Source organism: Montipora foliosa, chromosome 11 (genome assembly GCF_036669935.1).
Source record: "Montipora foliosa isolate CH-2021 chromosome 11, ASM3666993v2, whole genome shotgun sequence".
Taxonomy (NCBI): domain Eukaryota; kingdom Metazoa; phylum Cnidaria; class Anthozoa; order Scleractinia; family Acroporidae; genus Montipora; species Montipora foliosa.
The window spans coordinates 25324662-25341376 of record NC_090879.1 but is presented as its reverse complement, the minus strand read 5'-3'; the positions used below and the strand labels follow the sequence as shown (position 1 = coordinate 25341376).

Genomic DNA, 16715 nt, shown 5'->3' with positions numbered 1-16715 from the left:
TGTGCTTGCTCTGACCTCGTTTTTATTTTCCCTTATAACAAAGTTAATTTTTCACGGCGAATTACTTGTCTACGACCATACCACAGGGAAAACACCGGTTCTCGTCCGATCACCGAAGTTAAGCCCTGTCGGGCGGGGTTAGTACTTGGATGGGAGACCGCCTGGGAATACCCCGTGTGTTGTAGGCTTCCCTTTTTCCTTCTGTACACTTGATTATCTCAAAAATCTCAGTTTCCTTTAATGAAAGAACATTCCAAACCAGGTTTTTTGAACACAACATGCCAACGATATGTCAAAGATGAGACATACAACAAAAACAAAATAGTTCACACGAGAAAGTGGAACTTGTATTCCCAAGGGAGCGCGTGCGCGCGAGATCTTATCAATCCAACGTTTATGACATGAAACGTATCTTTTCGTGTGAGCAAAGAACAGGATACGACAAGTAAAAAATGCATGCACTGTTATGCATTAGATGGAAGTTAACCTAGCCCGGATGATATGCATACAACGAAGGCTACAACACTACAACATTGATCCTGCGAAAACGTGACTTACGTGACGTAGCGCACTTCAAAGTCTTACTGTTCCCTGCTCAACACGGACAGTACGTATTCAAAGGGCCGATAAGACACTATCCTGACCATGAAAGATTTACTTTTTATGATAACAATCCAATTAACTGATAACATAGAGAAACCACAAAGTGTTGGCCACAGAAATGTAACGCCAACTGATCTGGCGGGTCCTCAGTTACTCAATGCAAAACGGGCTCTCCAGAACGCAACATAACACAACGCAAAAGAAATCTATCGCGATGGAGCAGTACAAACACACATCCACTTACGTTTTCGAAACGATGCACGAGGATAAGAGCTCGACCCGCTGGCATTTTCTTGTCTCACTCGTCTATCGATGGAAATCGATGCGGCTGAAATAAACACGTCCTCTCGCTCTCTCTCTACGGCCAAGAATGAAAGAAATAAAATCACAGTTTTGCAGTGCACCAAGTACGGAACATTCACCTACAATTTCAGCAGTGGAATTCACAAATACAACTCACCTTCCTTAGTCCTTACACCGCCACCGCATCTCCTTCCCTGCCCTGCCTGAAACGTTACCAACAAACCTTCCCATTAGCCAACTTGCCACCGGGGTTTGGTGCGGGGACTAGCGCGAACGCAGGTCCCCACTACCAGAAATTATACGCTCGAGTTACCCACATTTGGGGTAATCGCAAGGGTCAACCCAATCGAAGTGCAATGAAAGAGCCTCACCTTGAGAGGACTGCCTCCCTGATCACAGTGCCTCCCGCGTCAGGTAAGTATGCCTTTTCAACCTCTCCGGAACCGCAAAACGCAACTTGTCTGCGCATACCATGTGGTAATGGGGGTCACGTGCTCCTCGTCCTGTCGTGTCGTGCTGTCCACTCGCTGCTATGCTACCTAGAAAAGAGAAGAGAATGTGAAGGTTGGTTGCTTGGTCATTTGTTCTGCTTTCACTTGATTATTTCTTCCCCAGAGGGAAGTGGGCCACGCTCGGAGGTAGTGCTATACCGAGGCAACCCGTGGCCGGGACGAGGCAAGCTCTTTTCCACGGCCCAGTTCCAAAAATCAGTTTAATATATGAGCTGCTCGATGAGCAGCGTATCAGATATTAAGCTGATAAGAACAGATACTACACTTGATCTTAGCCAAAAGGCCGAGAAGGATGCCCGTAAATGCTCACAGCGGACAAGGTGCTCCCAGTCTCATGGCCACGAGATATGGTGGTCCGATTACAATCCGTGCCAAGGAAGGAATGCCCAAAGCCAACCTGAAAGCGAGGCGCACACAACGATCGCCCTTGTACAGTGGGCAGCAGGACCAGCATTGCATGGCACTTGCGTTGACGGCAAGAGGACAAATGCACATTGTGCTTGCTCTGACCTCGTTTTTATTTTCCCTTATAACAAAGTTAATTTTCACGGCGAATTACTTGTCTACGACCATACCACAGGGAAAACACCGGTTCTCGTCCGATCACCGAAGTTAAGCCCTGTCGGGCGGGGTTAGTACTTGGATGGGAGACCGCCTGGGAATACCCCGTGTTGTAGGCTTCCCTTTTTCCTTCTGTACACTTGATTATCTCAAAAAATCTCAGTTTCCTTTAATGAAAGAACATTCCAAACCAGGTTTTTTGAACACAACATGCCAACGATATGTCAAAGATGAGACATACAACAAAAACAAAATAGTTCACACGAGAAAGTGGAACTTGTATTCCCAAGGGAGCGCGTGCGCGCGAGATCTTATCAATCCAACGTTTATGACATGAAACGTATCTTTTCGTGTGAGCAAAGAACAGGATACGACAAGTAAAAAATGCATGCACTGTTATGCATTAGATGGAAGTTAACCTAGCCCGGATGATATGCATACAACGAAGGCTACAACACTACAACATTGATCCTGCGAAAACGTGACTTACGTGACGTAGCGCACTTCAAAGTCTTACTGTTCCCTGCTCAACACGGACAGTACGTATTCAAAGGGCCGATAAGACACTATCCTGACCATGAAAGATTTACTTTTTATGATAACAATCCAATTAACTGATAACATAGAGAAACCACAAAGTGTTGGCCACAGAAATGTAACGCCAACTGATCTGGCGGGTCCTCAGTTACTCAATGCAAAACGGGCTCTCCAGAACGCAACATAACACAACGCAAAAGAAATCTATCGCGATGGAGCAGTACAAACACACATCCACTTACGTTTTCGAAACGATGCACGAGGATAAGAGCTCGACCCGCTGGCATTTTCTTGTCTCACTCGTCTATCGATGGAAATCGATGCGGCTGAAATAAACACGTCCTCTCGCTCTCTCTACGGCCAAGAATGAAAGAAATAAAATCACAGTTTTGCAGTGCACCAAGTACGGAACATTCACCTACAATTTCAGCAGTGGAATTCACAAATACAACTCACCTTCCTTAGTCCTTACACCGCCACCGCATCTCCTTCCCTGCCCTGCCTGAAACGTTACCAACAAACCTTCCCATTAGCCAACTTTGCCACCGGGGTTTGGTGCGGGGACTAGCGCGAACGCAGGTCCCCACTACCAGAAATTATACGCTCGAGTTACCCACATTTGGGGTAATCGCAAGGGTCAACCCAATCGAAGTGCAATGAAAGAGCCTCACCTTGAGAGGACTGCCTCCCTGATCACAGTGCCTCCCGCGTCAGGTAAGTATGCCTTTTCAACCTCTCCGGAACCGCAAAACGCAACTTGTCTGCGCATACCATGTGGTAATGGGGGTCACGTGCTCCTCGTCCTGTCGTGTCGTGCTGTCCACTCGCTGCTATGCTACCTAGAAAAGAGAAGAGAATGTGAAGGTTGGTTGCTTGGTCATTTGTTCTGCTTTCACTTGATTATTTCTTCCCAGAGGGAAGTGGGCCACGCTCGGAGGTAGTGCTATACCGAGGCAACCCGTGGCCGGGACGAGGCAAGCCTCTTTTCCACGGCCCAGTTCCAAAAATCAGTTTAATATATGAGCTGCTCGATGAGCAGCGTATCAGATATTAAGCTGATAAGAACAGATTTTTTTTTTTTTTTTTGTCAAAAGAGCGTTTATTCACAAATAAAAATGGAGCAATTACATATTCAGGAATACAAAAAAGTCTACAGAGTTACAAAGCCGGAGTAAGCAGCTAGCCGTAAGGGCCAGGGGCCCTAACGATAAAGTCCATGAACTGCGCAAGTTCTTAAAGAGAGCCCGGATTACAGGCACCGCAAACAGCGCGCGGACAAAGCAAAACGAGAATTAAATGTACGCCTAAATAGTAACGCTAGGAAGACCGTTCTCTACGGTGCAAAAGCCTGGGAGAGACCACAAAGAAGAAAGCGACTGTCTGAAAGCGAAAGTGATCGAGCTTAATTCGACTACGGAGATCGCCAGAAACACAAACGGATAATAGCCCGATGATCTTCTTTACCGTTATAAAAGGTGGCCTTATTGCGAAAAAGCCAAACAAACCGTAGAGAATGGTCTTGATAATGTGGCGCGCAATGCGAGCCCTCTTTGTAACGAGAGGGGGCCAAATAAAAAAGAACACGAAGGGGACATTTAAGGTAAGCCGAAAGCCTAGCACACGATCTAAAATTGGGAAAAAACGGGACCAAACCCGCTTAACCCGAGGGCAATGCAAAAAACAATGATCTATAGTCTCTCGTCTAGGGCAAGAAGCACAGAAAGCCGAGTTAATATATCCCCAATTAGCAAGGGAATCGCGAACCTTAAACACCGCGGAGAGCGATTAGCCACAAGAGATCATTTTTAGGATTTTCGGTAAGAGAATCTCGAACGAGAGACCAATGATCATTGAGTGAAAAAGAAGAGCCACAAACCTGGGTCCAAACTCTATGCATCAAGATAGGGGAGGAGGAATTCGAGGAAAGTAGTTTCAAATATAAACGCTTAGAAGTTAAGTCGCAATTAACAACGGATAAAAGAGTTTTCGAGACAGCGGGCGTAAAAAGGAGACGGAAAGCAGGCAGAAGGGGCAAAATTATCGCGCAAACAGTTCCACTGGGGGCGAAGAGAAGACAAACGTCTACCAACAAAATATTTACAAAGATAAAAACTAGAATCGTGAGGCGAGTCCAAAGTAAAAGCCATCCCCGCTAACTGCAAGGCAAGGCACTTAACACTAAAGTTAATAATACCTATACCCCCTTGCGCAGCGCTTAAATAAAAGTATTACGAGCAAACCGTCTCAATTTTACAACCCCAAAGAAAAGGCCAGATGAAACTATTGATACGGGAAAGGACCCAGGCAGGGGAAGCAAAACCCTAGCTAGATACATCAGCTTACTTAACCCTAAGGTGTTAATAAGGAGAGCCTTGCCTAGGAAGGACAAAGAACGAGATCTCCAAAGATTGAGGGACTTCTCTAGTTTGTTTAGTTTAGGTTGCCAATTATCATTCTCAACAGGGATAGTACCAAAAAAGACCCCAAGAATTTTCATTTTCTTGACCCAAGTAAGTCCAAGGGGTTCGTCAGTCCGAGAACGCCAAGCACCGAGCCACATGGCCTCCGTTTTCGACTTATTTAGCTTAGCTCCAGAACCACGTTCGTAAACACTAACACAATCAAAAAGCTTATTTAGAGAGAAAAGGTCTTTCAAAACAGCAGTAGTGTCATCAGCATAAAGGCGAACCTTGGCCTGCAAACCCCTTGCACCAGGAAGTAAAAACCCCTCAATCTCAGGAGATCTACGGATCAGGTTAGCAAGAACTTCTACACATAAAACATAAAGTAGAGGAGAGAGAGGATCCCCCTGACGGACGCCCCGTTCAAGGGGGATACTCTCAGTAAGCCAATCGTTAAGGATGATACGCATGCAAGCACCATTATAAAAGGTACTAATCCAGCGACAAAAATCAGAAACCAAAACCGTAAACATTAAGCAGCTCTAGAAGGAAGACGCGATCGACTCGGTCGAAGGCTTTTTCTTGATCTAAACTAATCAAAATAGCAGACTCATTTGTTTGCTCAATGTGGCTCAAAACATCGCGCAACAAACTCACATTAGAGAAGATTGAACGACCCGGAACAGAGCAAGATTGATCAGGGGAAACTATGTGATGCATAACCGAAGAAAGACGAGTTGTGATAGCTTTAGAGATAATCTTATAATCCACATTGAGCAAAGAAATGGGCCTCCAGTTTTTCAAATTCTTAATATCCCCACGCTTCTTATAAATAAGGCGAGTAACGCTTCCTTTCATAGAATCCGAAAGTTCAGAGTCATGGAAACATTGGTTTGCGACTGATAGCAAAAGGGGGCCCAGAATGTCCCAAAAACGCAAGTAAAATTCGACAGACAAACCATCAGAACCAGGTGACCTTCCTAGGCTAAGGCTCCTTAATGAAATAGTCAATTCATCTAAAGTTAAAAGTCCCTCGCATGAGTCGCGCAGAGGAGGAGAAAGCGAAGAAGGAATAGAATCAAAACAGGATTGTTTACACACAGGATCAATAACCTCTTGCGAGAAAAGATTTGAATAAAAGCGCACGTGCGCACGTTCAATCTCCTCCCGAGTGAAAAACTTCAATGTCATTATCATTCAAAATGGAAGAAACGTTATTACGGTCTAAGCGCTCACGTTCTAACTTGAAGAAGAAGCGTGAAGGCTTCTCGCCCTCCTCAAGCCACTGGACGCGAGAACGGATTTTAGAGCCTTCCAAAACACGCAAGGTAAGAGCATTCAGTTTCAGATTCAAGCCGAGAAATTTCAGGGGCGACCGAAAGGTCGCCACAGACAAGACGGCGCTTGAGACCAATTATTGCATTAGTTATAAGGAACGCGCTCATGCGAGAGACTTCTACGTTTATTCTTAGCGAAGGAAATAATTTCCGAGCGAATAGAGTCCTTAAAAAAGTCCCACCAACATTTGACTGACGGAAAATAGTCAACGCAATCGGAGAGCTCGCGAATCTTAGCATCAAAGGAAAGACAAAAATCGCTATCATTCAAAAGGGAGGAATTAAATTTCCATAAGCCCGGACCACGCATATAATTAGACTCCAATTTTAAAGAAAGATTAACAAAATCATGATCAGAAAAGGCGCAAGGAGAAATGTCACAGGACTGAACTAAGGGGAATAAATTTCGGGAAACAAAAAATTTGTCAAGGCGCGAGCCGATGGAAAAATTAGAATTAAACCAGAGCACGCTCGGACACGGGGATGCAATTTGCGCCAAGCATCTTCAAGGTAAAGTGAACGACGAAAGTCAGAGAGGTATTTTGCAATGGAAACATTGCCACCAAATTTATCTAAATCAGATTCATAGCAATTGAAATCACGGCAATAATAGTAAAATCAGCAGGAAGGCAGAAAGCATGCAATTCTCGAAAAACACTTTTCGGTCAGTCAAAAGGGTGGGCGCATAAATATTAATAATATTAAACTTACGATTATTATACTCAACGAGTAAACTAAGGACACGTCCATCATGATCTCTACGCCAAGATAAACACTGACCATCAAAACGATCGGAAATCAAAATAATAACACCAGCCTGTTTACCAACAGCAGGGGACCAAAAAGATGGCCCACTCCAGTCAGCAACCAGGGAATTAAAGGCAACAGGATCAGATATTAAAGTTTCCTGAATGCAGATAATACCGAAACCGAAACGAACATAATCAAGCAAAGCTTTCCGAGTAGCCCGATTAGAACCACGTGAATTAATTGAAATTAAATTAAATATAGAGGTCATGATGGACGGCTTTTTTTCGTAGGCACACGCGAAGGATTCGTTGACTTACGAACAGGCACAATGGTTGGAGTGACATTAGCAGGTGTCCGGCTGGATCCTCTCTTGACAGCTCGTCCCAACGTACGAGTTGGGAAAAGGTCAGGCGCAGGAGTATAATCATCTGAGTCAGAATCATCAGAAACGACGAGAGGATGGTCACCAGGGTCAGAAAGCAGCGGGCGAGAGGTCTGTAAAGGCGAATCAGCATCAAGGTCAGGATCAGTATCGTCAGAAGCAAACGTCAACGTCAAGATCAGGAACAGCATCAGGAACAGGGTCAGCGACAGGGGCAGGAACATTATCAGGATCGGAGTTGTCATCAGGGTAATCAGGAAGGGAGTCAGGCGGAGGATCGGCAACATCCATAGCATAGGCTACTTCGGCATCGGAGGCAGCTTCTACCAAGGCTGGATTAGAGGGCGCATAGGAAGCCAAAATACTCTGGGACTGAGAAAGGTCAGAAGAAAGAGGAGGGGAAGATTGTATCTGCGAAGGGGCCCGAGTGCTCAGAAGAAGGCTGCAAAGAGGAAGACTGCGACGAGGATTGGGGAAGAGCAGGATGAAGATAGTTGGCTAGTAGGCTGCGAAGGTCGATTAGAGGGCTGAACAGCAGGTTGAAGGTCAGGAGACGGCTGGGGAGGAGGGTCATCCGGCTTGTCAGCATCTCGGTAAGATCGAGGACGGCGATGCCACGAATGCTGACAATCGATAGCCTTATGGCCTTGGTCACGACACACACAGCAGAAATCCCTCTTCAGGGCATTCCTTAAACATATGACCAACGTGCTCGCAATTGTAGCAGAAGGTATTAGGGCAATCCTTAGCCATATGATCGGGGAGGTTGCACTTTCGACAAGTAGGCGTCTGATTGTCATGACGAACACGGACTAGAACCCGGCCAAAACGAAGAAAGGAAGGGATAGATTTGGACAGGACCATACCAAAGACCCGAGTTCCATTGTCCAACGCAGGGTAGTTCTGGTGTTTACTACGTCGAGTAAACTTCACAGTACCATAGGGAGCAAGACGCATATGAAGCGCAGAATCAGGAAGCTCATAAGGAGCACCAAAAACAGCAACATAGACGATACGGGGATTACCAGAAGCTGTAGGGGCACCAGAGCGGAGGAAACGAGGCACCAACGATGAAGCCCGAAGAAAGGTGTTACGATAATCTTCTTTGGCAAAGGTGACACACACTTGCTGCGGGGAAACCCATTGGACGCAGCGAACAGCAGCAGAAGGGATCTGGCAGGTCTCTAGGTCGGCAAAAAGATCCTTTAAAGCAAAGTCGCCATCAGGTTTCGGAAAAAGGCAGAACACGGTCTCTCTGGCAAGCGGTTGTAAACAGAAAAATTCTCTCTCTCAAAGGTAGACGGAACAAAACGGCTGCGAACAGGAGGATTATTGACGAGCGGAACAGGGTCACCAGACCCGGCAGTGACACCAGCATATGACATAACAGTATCCGATGAGGCAGCAGCAATATCAGAGGAAGGATTCACAACAACATTCTCAGAAACATGATCCATAGGGGCGTCGCCCCAATTAACACGTGTATCAGTATCAGCATCCATGGAATCGCAAATAGCAAGGATACCACAAGGAACGAAAAACCTACTACCAAAATGGTAGGGCTTCGCCCTGGGAGAACCCACAAAACATCGGCCAAAAAGACTTAGCCAAAAGGCCGAGAAGCGATGCCCGTAAATGCTCACAGCGGACAAGGTGCTCCCAGTCTCATGGCCACGAGATATGGTGGTCCGATTACAATCCGTGCCAAGGAAGGAATGCCCAAAGCCAACCTGAAAGCGAGGCGCACACAACGATCGCCCTTGTACAGTGGGCAGCAGGACCAGCATTGCATGGCACTTGCGTTGACGGCAAGAGGACAAATGCACATTGTGCTTGCTCTGACCTCGTTTTTATTTTCCCTTATAACAAAGTTAATTTTCACGGCGAATTACTTGTCTACGACCATACCACAGGGAAAACACCGGTTCTCGTCCGATCACCGAAGTTAAGCCCTGTCGGGCGGGGTTAGTACTTGGATGGGAGACCGCCTGGGAATACCCCGTGTTGTAGGCTTCCCTTTTTCCTTCTGTACACTTGATTATCTCAAAAAATCTCAGTTTCCTTTAATGAAAGAACATTCCAAACCAGGTTTTTTGAACACAACATGCCAACGATATGTCAAAGATGAGACATACAACAAAAACAAATAGTTCACACGAGAAAGTGGAACTTGTATTCCCAAGGGAGCGCGTGCGCGCGAGATCTTATCAATCCAACGTTTATGACATGAAACGTATCTTTTCGTGTGAGCAAAGAACAGGATACGACAAGTAAAAAATGCATGCACTGTTATGCATTAGATGGAAGTTAACCTAGCCCGGATGATATGCATACAACGAAGGCTACAACACTACAACATTGATCCTGCGAAAACGTGACTTACGTGACGTAGCGCACTTCAAAGTCTTACTGTTCCCTGCTCAACACGGACAGTACGTATTCAAAGGGCCGATAAGACACTATCCTGACCATGAAAGATTTACTTTTTATGATAACAATCCAATTAACTGATAACATAGAGAAACCACAAAGTGTTGGCCACAGAAATGTAACGCCAACTGATCTGGCGGGTCCTCAGTTACTCAATGCAAAACGGGCTCTCCAGAACGCAACATAACACAACGCAAAAGAAATCTATCGCGATGGAGCAGTACAAACACACATCCACTTACGTTTTCGAAACGATGCACGAGGATAAGAGCTCGACCCGCTGGCATTTTCTTGTCTCACTCGTCTATCGATGGAAATCGATGCGGCTGAAATAAACACGTCCTCTCGCTCTCTCTACGGCCAAGAATGAAAGAAATAAAATCACAGTTTTGCAGTGCACCAAGTACGGAACATTCACCTACAATTTCAGCAGTGGAATTCACAAATACAACTCACCTTCCTTAGTCCTTACACCGCCACCGCATCTCCTTCCCTGCCCTGCCTGAAACGTTACCAACAAACCTTCCCATTAGCCAACTTTGCCACCGGGGTTTGGTGCGGGGACTAGCGCGAACGCAGGTCCCCACTACCAGAAATTATACGCTCGAGTTACCCACATTTGGGGTAATCGCAAGGGTCAACCCAATCGAAGTGCAATGAAAGAGCCTCACCTTGAGAGGACTGCCTCCCTGATCACAGTGCCTCCCGCGTCAGGTAAGTTTTTTTATTTGAGGCGAATGGCCGGGCCCCCGTTGGGGAGAGTGCAATGCCCGCCAGACATAACGACTAATCCGTCAACAACAACGGTTCACCTCAAACAGGGGTGCACCAGCACGTCAAACGTCACCGGGGAATCGAACCCCGCCCTTACAAACACAAAACAAAGGACACACGGACAAAGAATTGCATTTAGGAGACGCCTCGTCCGACTTACACTCCAAAATGACAATTCAACACTAGACGAACACATAACTATACAACAAACAAACGAGGCAAAAGGACAAACAGAACAGCCGAACTGGGCAACGGCGAATGGCAGGCCAGGGAAGGCCACCAGTCGAAAAGACTTATCCTGCAGGCGCAGGTTCGCCACCAATATGCAGCCAGAACGACAGGACATGACAAGGTACGAACAAGGCAAGCGGAGGACAACCAGGCTAAGGGGGAGACAACACGAGAACGAAGGCATGATTTCAGAAGGAGGACAAAACAAAACGATCATCAACAACTGAACCGATGACACCCGCAGCGCCCCACCTACGATGGAAAAGGCGCCGACGCCTTGGGGACTTACAGCGCTTGAACAAGAGCGGAAGGTGGAACTGGACCCGAGAGCGGACTCTCGCAATAAGCTCAGGTGCGCCAGGGTGAATGCCCCGGAAGCGAAAGTCGTTGCGGGCATGCCATACAAAATACTTACAAACATTCAGCATGTAAACAAAAACCTTCGGCAGAGAGCGGAGTTCACTTGGGGCGAAACCAAAGAGCACGATACGACAGACAAGCGAGGGGCAAGAAGGGGAGTAGGCGAACATGAGGGACTGGAGCCAAGACAGAACACTATGTGCCAAAGGGCAGGAAAAAAACAAATGAGAAGGACACTCGGGGGCCATGCCACAGAAGCAGTCCGGATCAACTGAATAGCCAAAGCCGATAAGCCGATCAACGGTGTACAGGACACCGTGAGCAACCTTCCAGGAGAGGTCGATGACAGGGCGATCCAGGTCAAAAGCGGAAAGCTGGCTCCAAGTGGAGGACCAGTACAGCTCACCGTATTGAGGGCGGAACTTCTCCACACAGTGAGGCAGCGAGCGTTGTTCGGACAGCAAAAACTGGTAGACGTGCTTGGCAGAGGCATCGGCCACAGGACAAGAATGGTGAGGAGACAACGAAGCAACAATAAGGCAGGCACGGCGACGGGAGTACGAGCCATCGGCCTCCCGCCAGGCAGACAACAATGCACGATAGAAAGGGGGCAAAAGGGCAGAATGAAAAGCAGACGGGTTAGCCAGGACTGCATCGACTGACGTACGAAAATGGACGGAAGCCCAGTACGAGAGGAAGGACACCCAGCCAGATGGAGAAGAGACGAAACGCCGTACCCACTGCACGAGCAAAGAGGCAACCTTCAGCCGCGAGTCAACCACAGAGAAGCCGCCAGCAGTGGGGGGCTGAGTGACAACCACCCGTGCAACCAAATCCCGTTTGCCCTTCCAGAAGAAAGGGAAGGTTAGCTTTGCCAATTCCGCGTGTACCCATAAGGGCGTGTGAATCAGAGAGGCCACATACCACACCCGAGACAGAGCCAAGGCGTTGATGACCAGGGCCCTCCCCCGGAAGGACAAGGAACGCTGTCGCCATGATGCCAAAACATTCTCAACAGCTGTGATCCGCGGACGCCAGTTGTCCTCCTCCAGGTCACCAGGACCGATAAAGACTCCCAGAACCTTGAGTTTGTCAGACGTCCAGTCCAGCTGGACAGGCGGGTCCTGCCTGCCACTCCAGGAACCAAGCCAAAGGCCTTTAGACTTGGACACATTCAGCTTGGCCCCGGAAGCCGCCTCAAACAACGAGTAAGTATCAAAGATGGCCAAGATGGCATCATCAGAGCCAACGATTAACGATGTGTCATCTGCATACTGAGAGATGGGCGAAAGGGGCGAGGGGGACCCAGGGATAGATAGGCCCGTGATACGTGGATTGGCACGGATGTTAGCAGCGAGAACCTCAGAGACCAACACATACAGCAAAGGCGACAGGGGACAGCCCTGACGAACACCACGGGAAAGATCAAAAAAGGAAGACAAATGACCGTTTACATTCACACAACTCTGAACACCCGTGTACAGTAAACGGACCCAACGGATAAAGGATGGACCGAAGCCCATCCGAGACAAGGTAGAGATCATGAACTGCCAATCCACTCTATCAAACGCCTTTTCCTGGTCCAAAGAGAGAATGGCAACGGGGGTGTTGGTCAAGGTGGCGTAGTCTACAACATCCCGAAGGAGAGCGACGTTCTCACCGATGAACCGTCCTGGCACTCCACAAGTCTGGTCCCTGCCAACCACCAGATGGATGACCTTCAGGAGACGCCCAGCTAGCACTCGAGACGCAAGCTTGTAATCCACATTCAAGAGGGAGATGGGGCGCCAGTTACGGGCGTCCAAACGATCTCCCTGCTTGGAGATGAGAGAGATGACTCCGCGACGTTGCGACAAGGACAGGGACCCAGAGGCATAACAGGAGTTGAGGACATCGACCAGGTCCCGGCCAAGCACTTCCCAGAAACGCACGTAAAATTCCATGGGCAAGCCGTCTGACCCGGGGGCCTTACGCCTAGCCATACCCAAAAGAGCAGCATGACACTCCCCAAGGGTGAGGCGACCCTCACAAAGGTCGGCCTGACTGGGAGGCAAAGAGGAGGTGACGTTGTCAAACAAACGGTCTTGCACACTGGGGTCTGTAGGGGAGGCAGAAAACAGCGACGAGTAAAAACTAGCGAAGGAGGCACAAAGATCAGCCGAGGAAGAGACAAGAGTACCGTCGGGCTCACGCAAAGCAGCAACCCACCTATCAGCCGCCTGCTTCTTCTCCAGACGGAAGAAAAAGGCAGACGACACTTCCCCTTCCTCCACCCACCGCACCCGGGACCGCACCTGGGCACCCTTGGCTTCATCAATGTCCCACCGGGACAGCTGTTCGAGCACGGACCGGTACGGCCCCAGACAGGACAGACAGCCAGAATCAACCCGGCTCTTCAGATGGTCGGCAAGCCGCGTCAGGAGATCACGAGACTGAGAGGCCAGGCGGGACCGCCGAGTGCAGTAGGAGATGGTGAAGCCCTTAATCATGGCCTTGCCATCTTCCCACCATTTGGCCAAAGAGGGACAGACAGCTTTACGGCGTTTCCATTGAGCCCAAAGATCGGAGACGGCACGAAAGTACTCATCCTCTTCCAAAACAGACGTGTTCAGTTTCCACAAACCAGGCCCGGGGGAAGCAGCGTCCGGGACAGACACAGAGAGGAACATGGCACAGTGGTCCGAGAACGGACAAGGCAAAATGTCACAAACAGACACAGACGGAACCCATGCAAAAGGACAGCCCACCAGATCAATACGAGAGGAGAGACCCCCATCCGCCCTAGACCACGTAAAACCAGGCGTGGATGGGTGGAGGTAGCGCCAAATGTCTAAACAGCAGACGTCATCGAAGAGCCGAGTGAGGGCCGCAGTGCTTTCACGAGAAGTGTCACCAACAACCGAGCCACGACGATCGAGAGACCGGTCAAACACAGTATTAAAATCCCCGACCAGGATTGTGGGAACACTGGGGTCCGTATTGTCTGTAACGTACTCAAGGAAACGATCCCGCTCGGGGTTACGGTTAGGGGCATACACACAGGCAACCCGAAAGCGCACACCCCGAAGCGAAAACTCCAGATGTAAGAAGCGGCCCTCTGCATCGGCCCACGAGGCAACGAAGGATACTGTCGGTCGAAATAGCATGACACATCCCGAGGACTTGACTGTGCCAGGCGACACGGAAAAGTCAAAGCCAGAGGACTGAAACCAGGACTGACATTCGGAAAAGGAAACGCAATGTGCCTCCTGGAGGCAGATGACATCTGGTACTGATGGCAAGGCCCGCAGCCATCTAAGAACCCCAGCACGCTTAGCATCATCCCGTAAGCCATTGACATTGAGGGACAAAACAGTTAGAGCCATAATGGTTGTCCAGAAGTACAAAACAAAACTCATTTCGAGCGGGTACGGGGGGGAACAGACGGAACCGTGGCGGGCATGGAATGAGCTGCCCGGTGAGAGTCAGGTTTGGGCACCAGACCAGTGGTCCCAACCTTCCGCACTCCTTTCTTAGTGCCCTTCTTGTGGGAAGGAACGGCACCGGCACTATCACCGTCCGACGAGAGAGACGAGTGGCCCCGCTTGCGGGCCGTCGACGCCTCGGCCATCTCCACCTCAACAGAACTGGGATTACCAGGGTGCATGGAGCCACTGGCAGCATGACTTACAACCCCGGGCACACTAACAGTACTAACAATACTACCGTCAGAACTATGAACATCTTGGGCAGGACCGGGTGCACGGAGCCAACAGCAGCGTGACTTACAACCCTCCTGCACTTACATTAGGAGTAACACTATCGGTACCACTGAGGCGCATGGAGCCACTGGCCACATGACTTACAGCCCCGGGCACATTAACACTACCAGTACTATTATCATTATTGGGGTGCACGGGGCCAGTGGCTCCATGGCTTACAACCCCACCTGCACTTACACTACCACTATCATTAGAACTATCCTTACCAGTAACACTGTCGGCACCACTGAGGCGCATGGAGCCACTGGCCACATGACTTACAGCCCCAGGCACATTAAAACTACTAGTACTATTATCCTTACTGGGGTGCACGGGGCCAGTGGCTCCATGACTTACAACCCCATTACCACTACTGGGGGCAGAGGCCCCATGTCCAACTATGATACTATTATCAGAAACCGGGCCAGAGGACCCGCTGGAATCAGAAAAGAGCTGAGGGGTGGACTCGACGGGGTCATCCCCAGAGTTCTCAGACAGGGGCGTCAACTCATTGTCACGCAGATCAGCAAGAGACGCCCAGCTACCAACACCTATGGACGACGAGGCCTGGACATCCCCAACAGCAGAGGCGCCCTCCCCCGACACGACGGCCTGGCGAGATGGGGCACCTTGAGCAGCACCAGACACCTGAGCAGTGCCCCATGAATTGCGGGGGCTTGGGCAATCACGGGCCATGTGGCCCTCCTTCTTACAATTCAGACACTTGCCTTTAAGCGGGCAATTCTTCGCGACATGGGCCCCGTGACAGATGTCACATTCGGCCGGCTGCCCAACATACCATGTCTTAACCGCATACCCACCGACATCCAGGGAACGAGGTATGCGGCAACGGCGAACCATTCTCACAACCCGGGTACCAGTGGACAGGCCTACCAAATCAGGGTAGTGCTGATGACGGATGTCCCGCACCTCCCCGAACCCGCTCAAAACAACCAGCAGAGGAGCATTGTCCTCTTCGAAAGGGTAGTGGTACACGAGGACATTCTGTACTCGCGGCCCACTCCTAACAACATTACATGCAACGTCACCGATGGTGACACGGTCAAACTGCTCGATCTCAGCTTTGGCCTCAGGGCCTTCAAAGCAACTTGCACACGCTTGCCGGGCATGAATTGCACCGACTTAACTGTAAATTTACGGCCAAAACGTTCATCAATTAATTTGGCAACATCAAAGCGGCTTAGTGTAGCCGGCAATCCAGAAATATCCAGCACTACAGTGCGCTTAAGAGCACGAACCATAATGGACACAGGAACCCCAAGGGTCAAGAAGAAGACAGCTAGGAAAGACTCGGCTTACCCTGGGTTAGGACGAGGTGTCCAGCATGAGTCCCCAGGCGGGTCACCGAGAAAGACAGGAGAAGGTCTTACCAAGATCCTGACTTGACACTTCCCAGTACTTGATCTTCTTCCCACGAAAGTTTCCCCAAAAGGTACCACAAGGGTCAGCAAGGCTTCACAAGGAAAACCAGGTACGTACCACAAACGTAAGCAGCTCCAAAAAGGATAACTATAGCCCGCGTCAGGTAAGTATGCCTTTTCAACCTCTCCGGAACCGCAAAACGCAACTTGTCTGCGCATACCATGTGGTAATGGGGGTCACGTGCTCCTCGTCCTGTCGTGTCGTGCTGTCCCACTCGCTGCTATGCTACCTAGAAAAGAGAAGAGAATGTGAAGGTTGGTTGCTTGGTCATTTGTTCTGCTTTCACTTGATTATTTCTTCCCCAGAGGGAAGTGGGCCACGCTCGGAGGTAGTGCTATACCGAGGCAACC

At 49.2% G+C, this 16715-nt stretch overlaps 1 protein-coding gene and 8 non-coding genes across 9 annotated transcripts; 3 read left to right on the top strand and 6 right to left on the bottom strand.

Moving 5' to 3' along the window:
* Nucleotides 1–67: 67 nt before the first annotated feature.
* On the top strand, nt 68–188 carry LOC137978141 (5S ribosomal RNA). Its single transcript, XR_011118143.1, has one exon. It is a non-coding gene; the product is annotated as a 5S ribosomal RNA (ribosomal RNA).
* A 976-nt stretch (nt 189–1164) lies between these two features.
* LOC137978016 (U1 spliceosomal RNA) lies at nt 1165–1328 on the bottom strand. The gene has a single exon (XR_011118027.1). It is a non-coding gene; the product is annotated as a U1 spliceosomal RNA (small nuclear RNA).
* Nucleotides 1329–1522: 194 nt separating this feature from the next.
* LOC137978125 (U2 spliceosomal RNA) lies at nt 1523–1713 on the bottom strand. The gene has a single exon (XR_011118130.1). It is a non-coding gene; the product is annotated as a U2 spliceosomal RNA (small nuclear RNA).
* A 266-nt stretch (nt 1714–1979) lies between these two features.
* Nucleotides 1980–2098, top strand: LOC137977987 (5S ribosomal RNA). The gene has a single exon (XR_011118000.1). It is a non-coding gene; the product is annotated as a 5S ribosomal RNA (ribosomal RNA).
* Nucleotides 2099–3074: 976 nt separating this feature from the next.
* Nucleotides 3075–3238, bottom strand: LOC137978004 (U1 spliceosomal RNA). Its single transcript, XR_011118016.1, has one exon. It is a non-coding gene; the product is annotated as a U1 spliceosomal RNA (small nuclear RNA).
* A 193-nt stretch (nt 3239–3431) lies between these two features.
* Nucleotides 3432–3616, bottom strand: LOC137978127 (U2 spliceosomal RNA). The gene has a single exon (XR_011118131.1). It is a non-coding gene; the product is annotated as a U2 spliceosomal RNA (small nuclear RNA).
* A 5665-nt stretch (nt 3617–9281) lies between these two features.
* Nucleotides 9282–9400, top strand: LOC137977874 (5S ribosomal RNA). Its single transcript, XR_011117894.1, has one exon. It is a non-coding gene; the product is annotated as a 5S ribosomal RNA (ribosomal RNA).
* Nucleotides 9401–10375: 975 nt separating this feature from the next.
* Nucleotides 10376–10539, bottom strand: LOC137978074 (U1 spliceosomal RNA). Its single transcript, XR_011118083.1, has one exon. It is a non-coding gene; the product is annotated as a U1 spliceosomal RNA (small nuclear RNA).
* A 4407-nt stretch (nt 10540–14946) lies between these two features.
* Nucleotides 14947–15618, bottom strand: LOC137976813 (secreted protein C-like). Its single transcript, XM_068824151.1, has one exon. The coding sequence runs from the start codon at nt 15616–15618 to the stop codon at nt 14947–14949; it is 672 nt and encodes a 223-aa protein (XP_068680252.1).
* Nucleotides 15619–16715: the final 1097 nt, after the last annotated feature.

Coding starts and splice junctions, on each gene's coding strand:
- LOC137976813 (XM_068824151.1), bottom strand. CDS start 15,618: ATGGCCCGTGATTGCCCAAGCCCCCGCAATTCATGGGGCACTGCTCAG.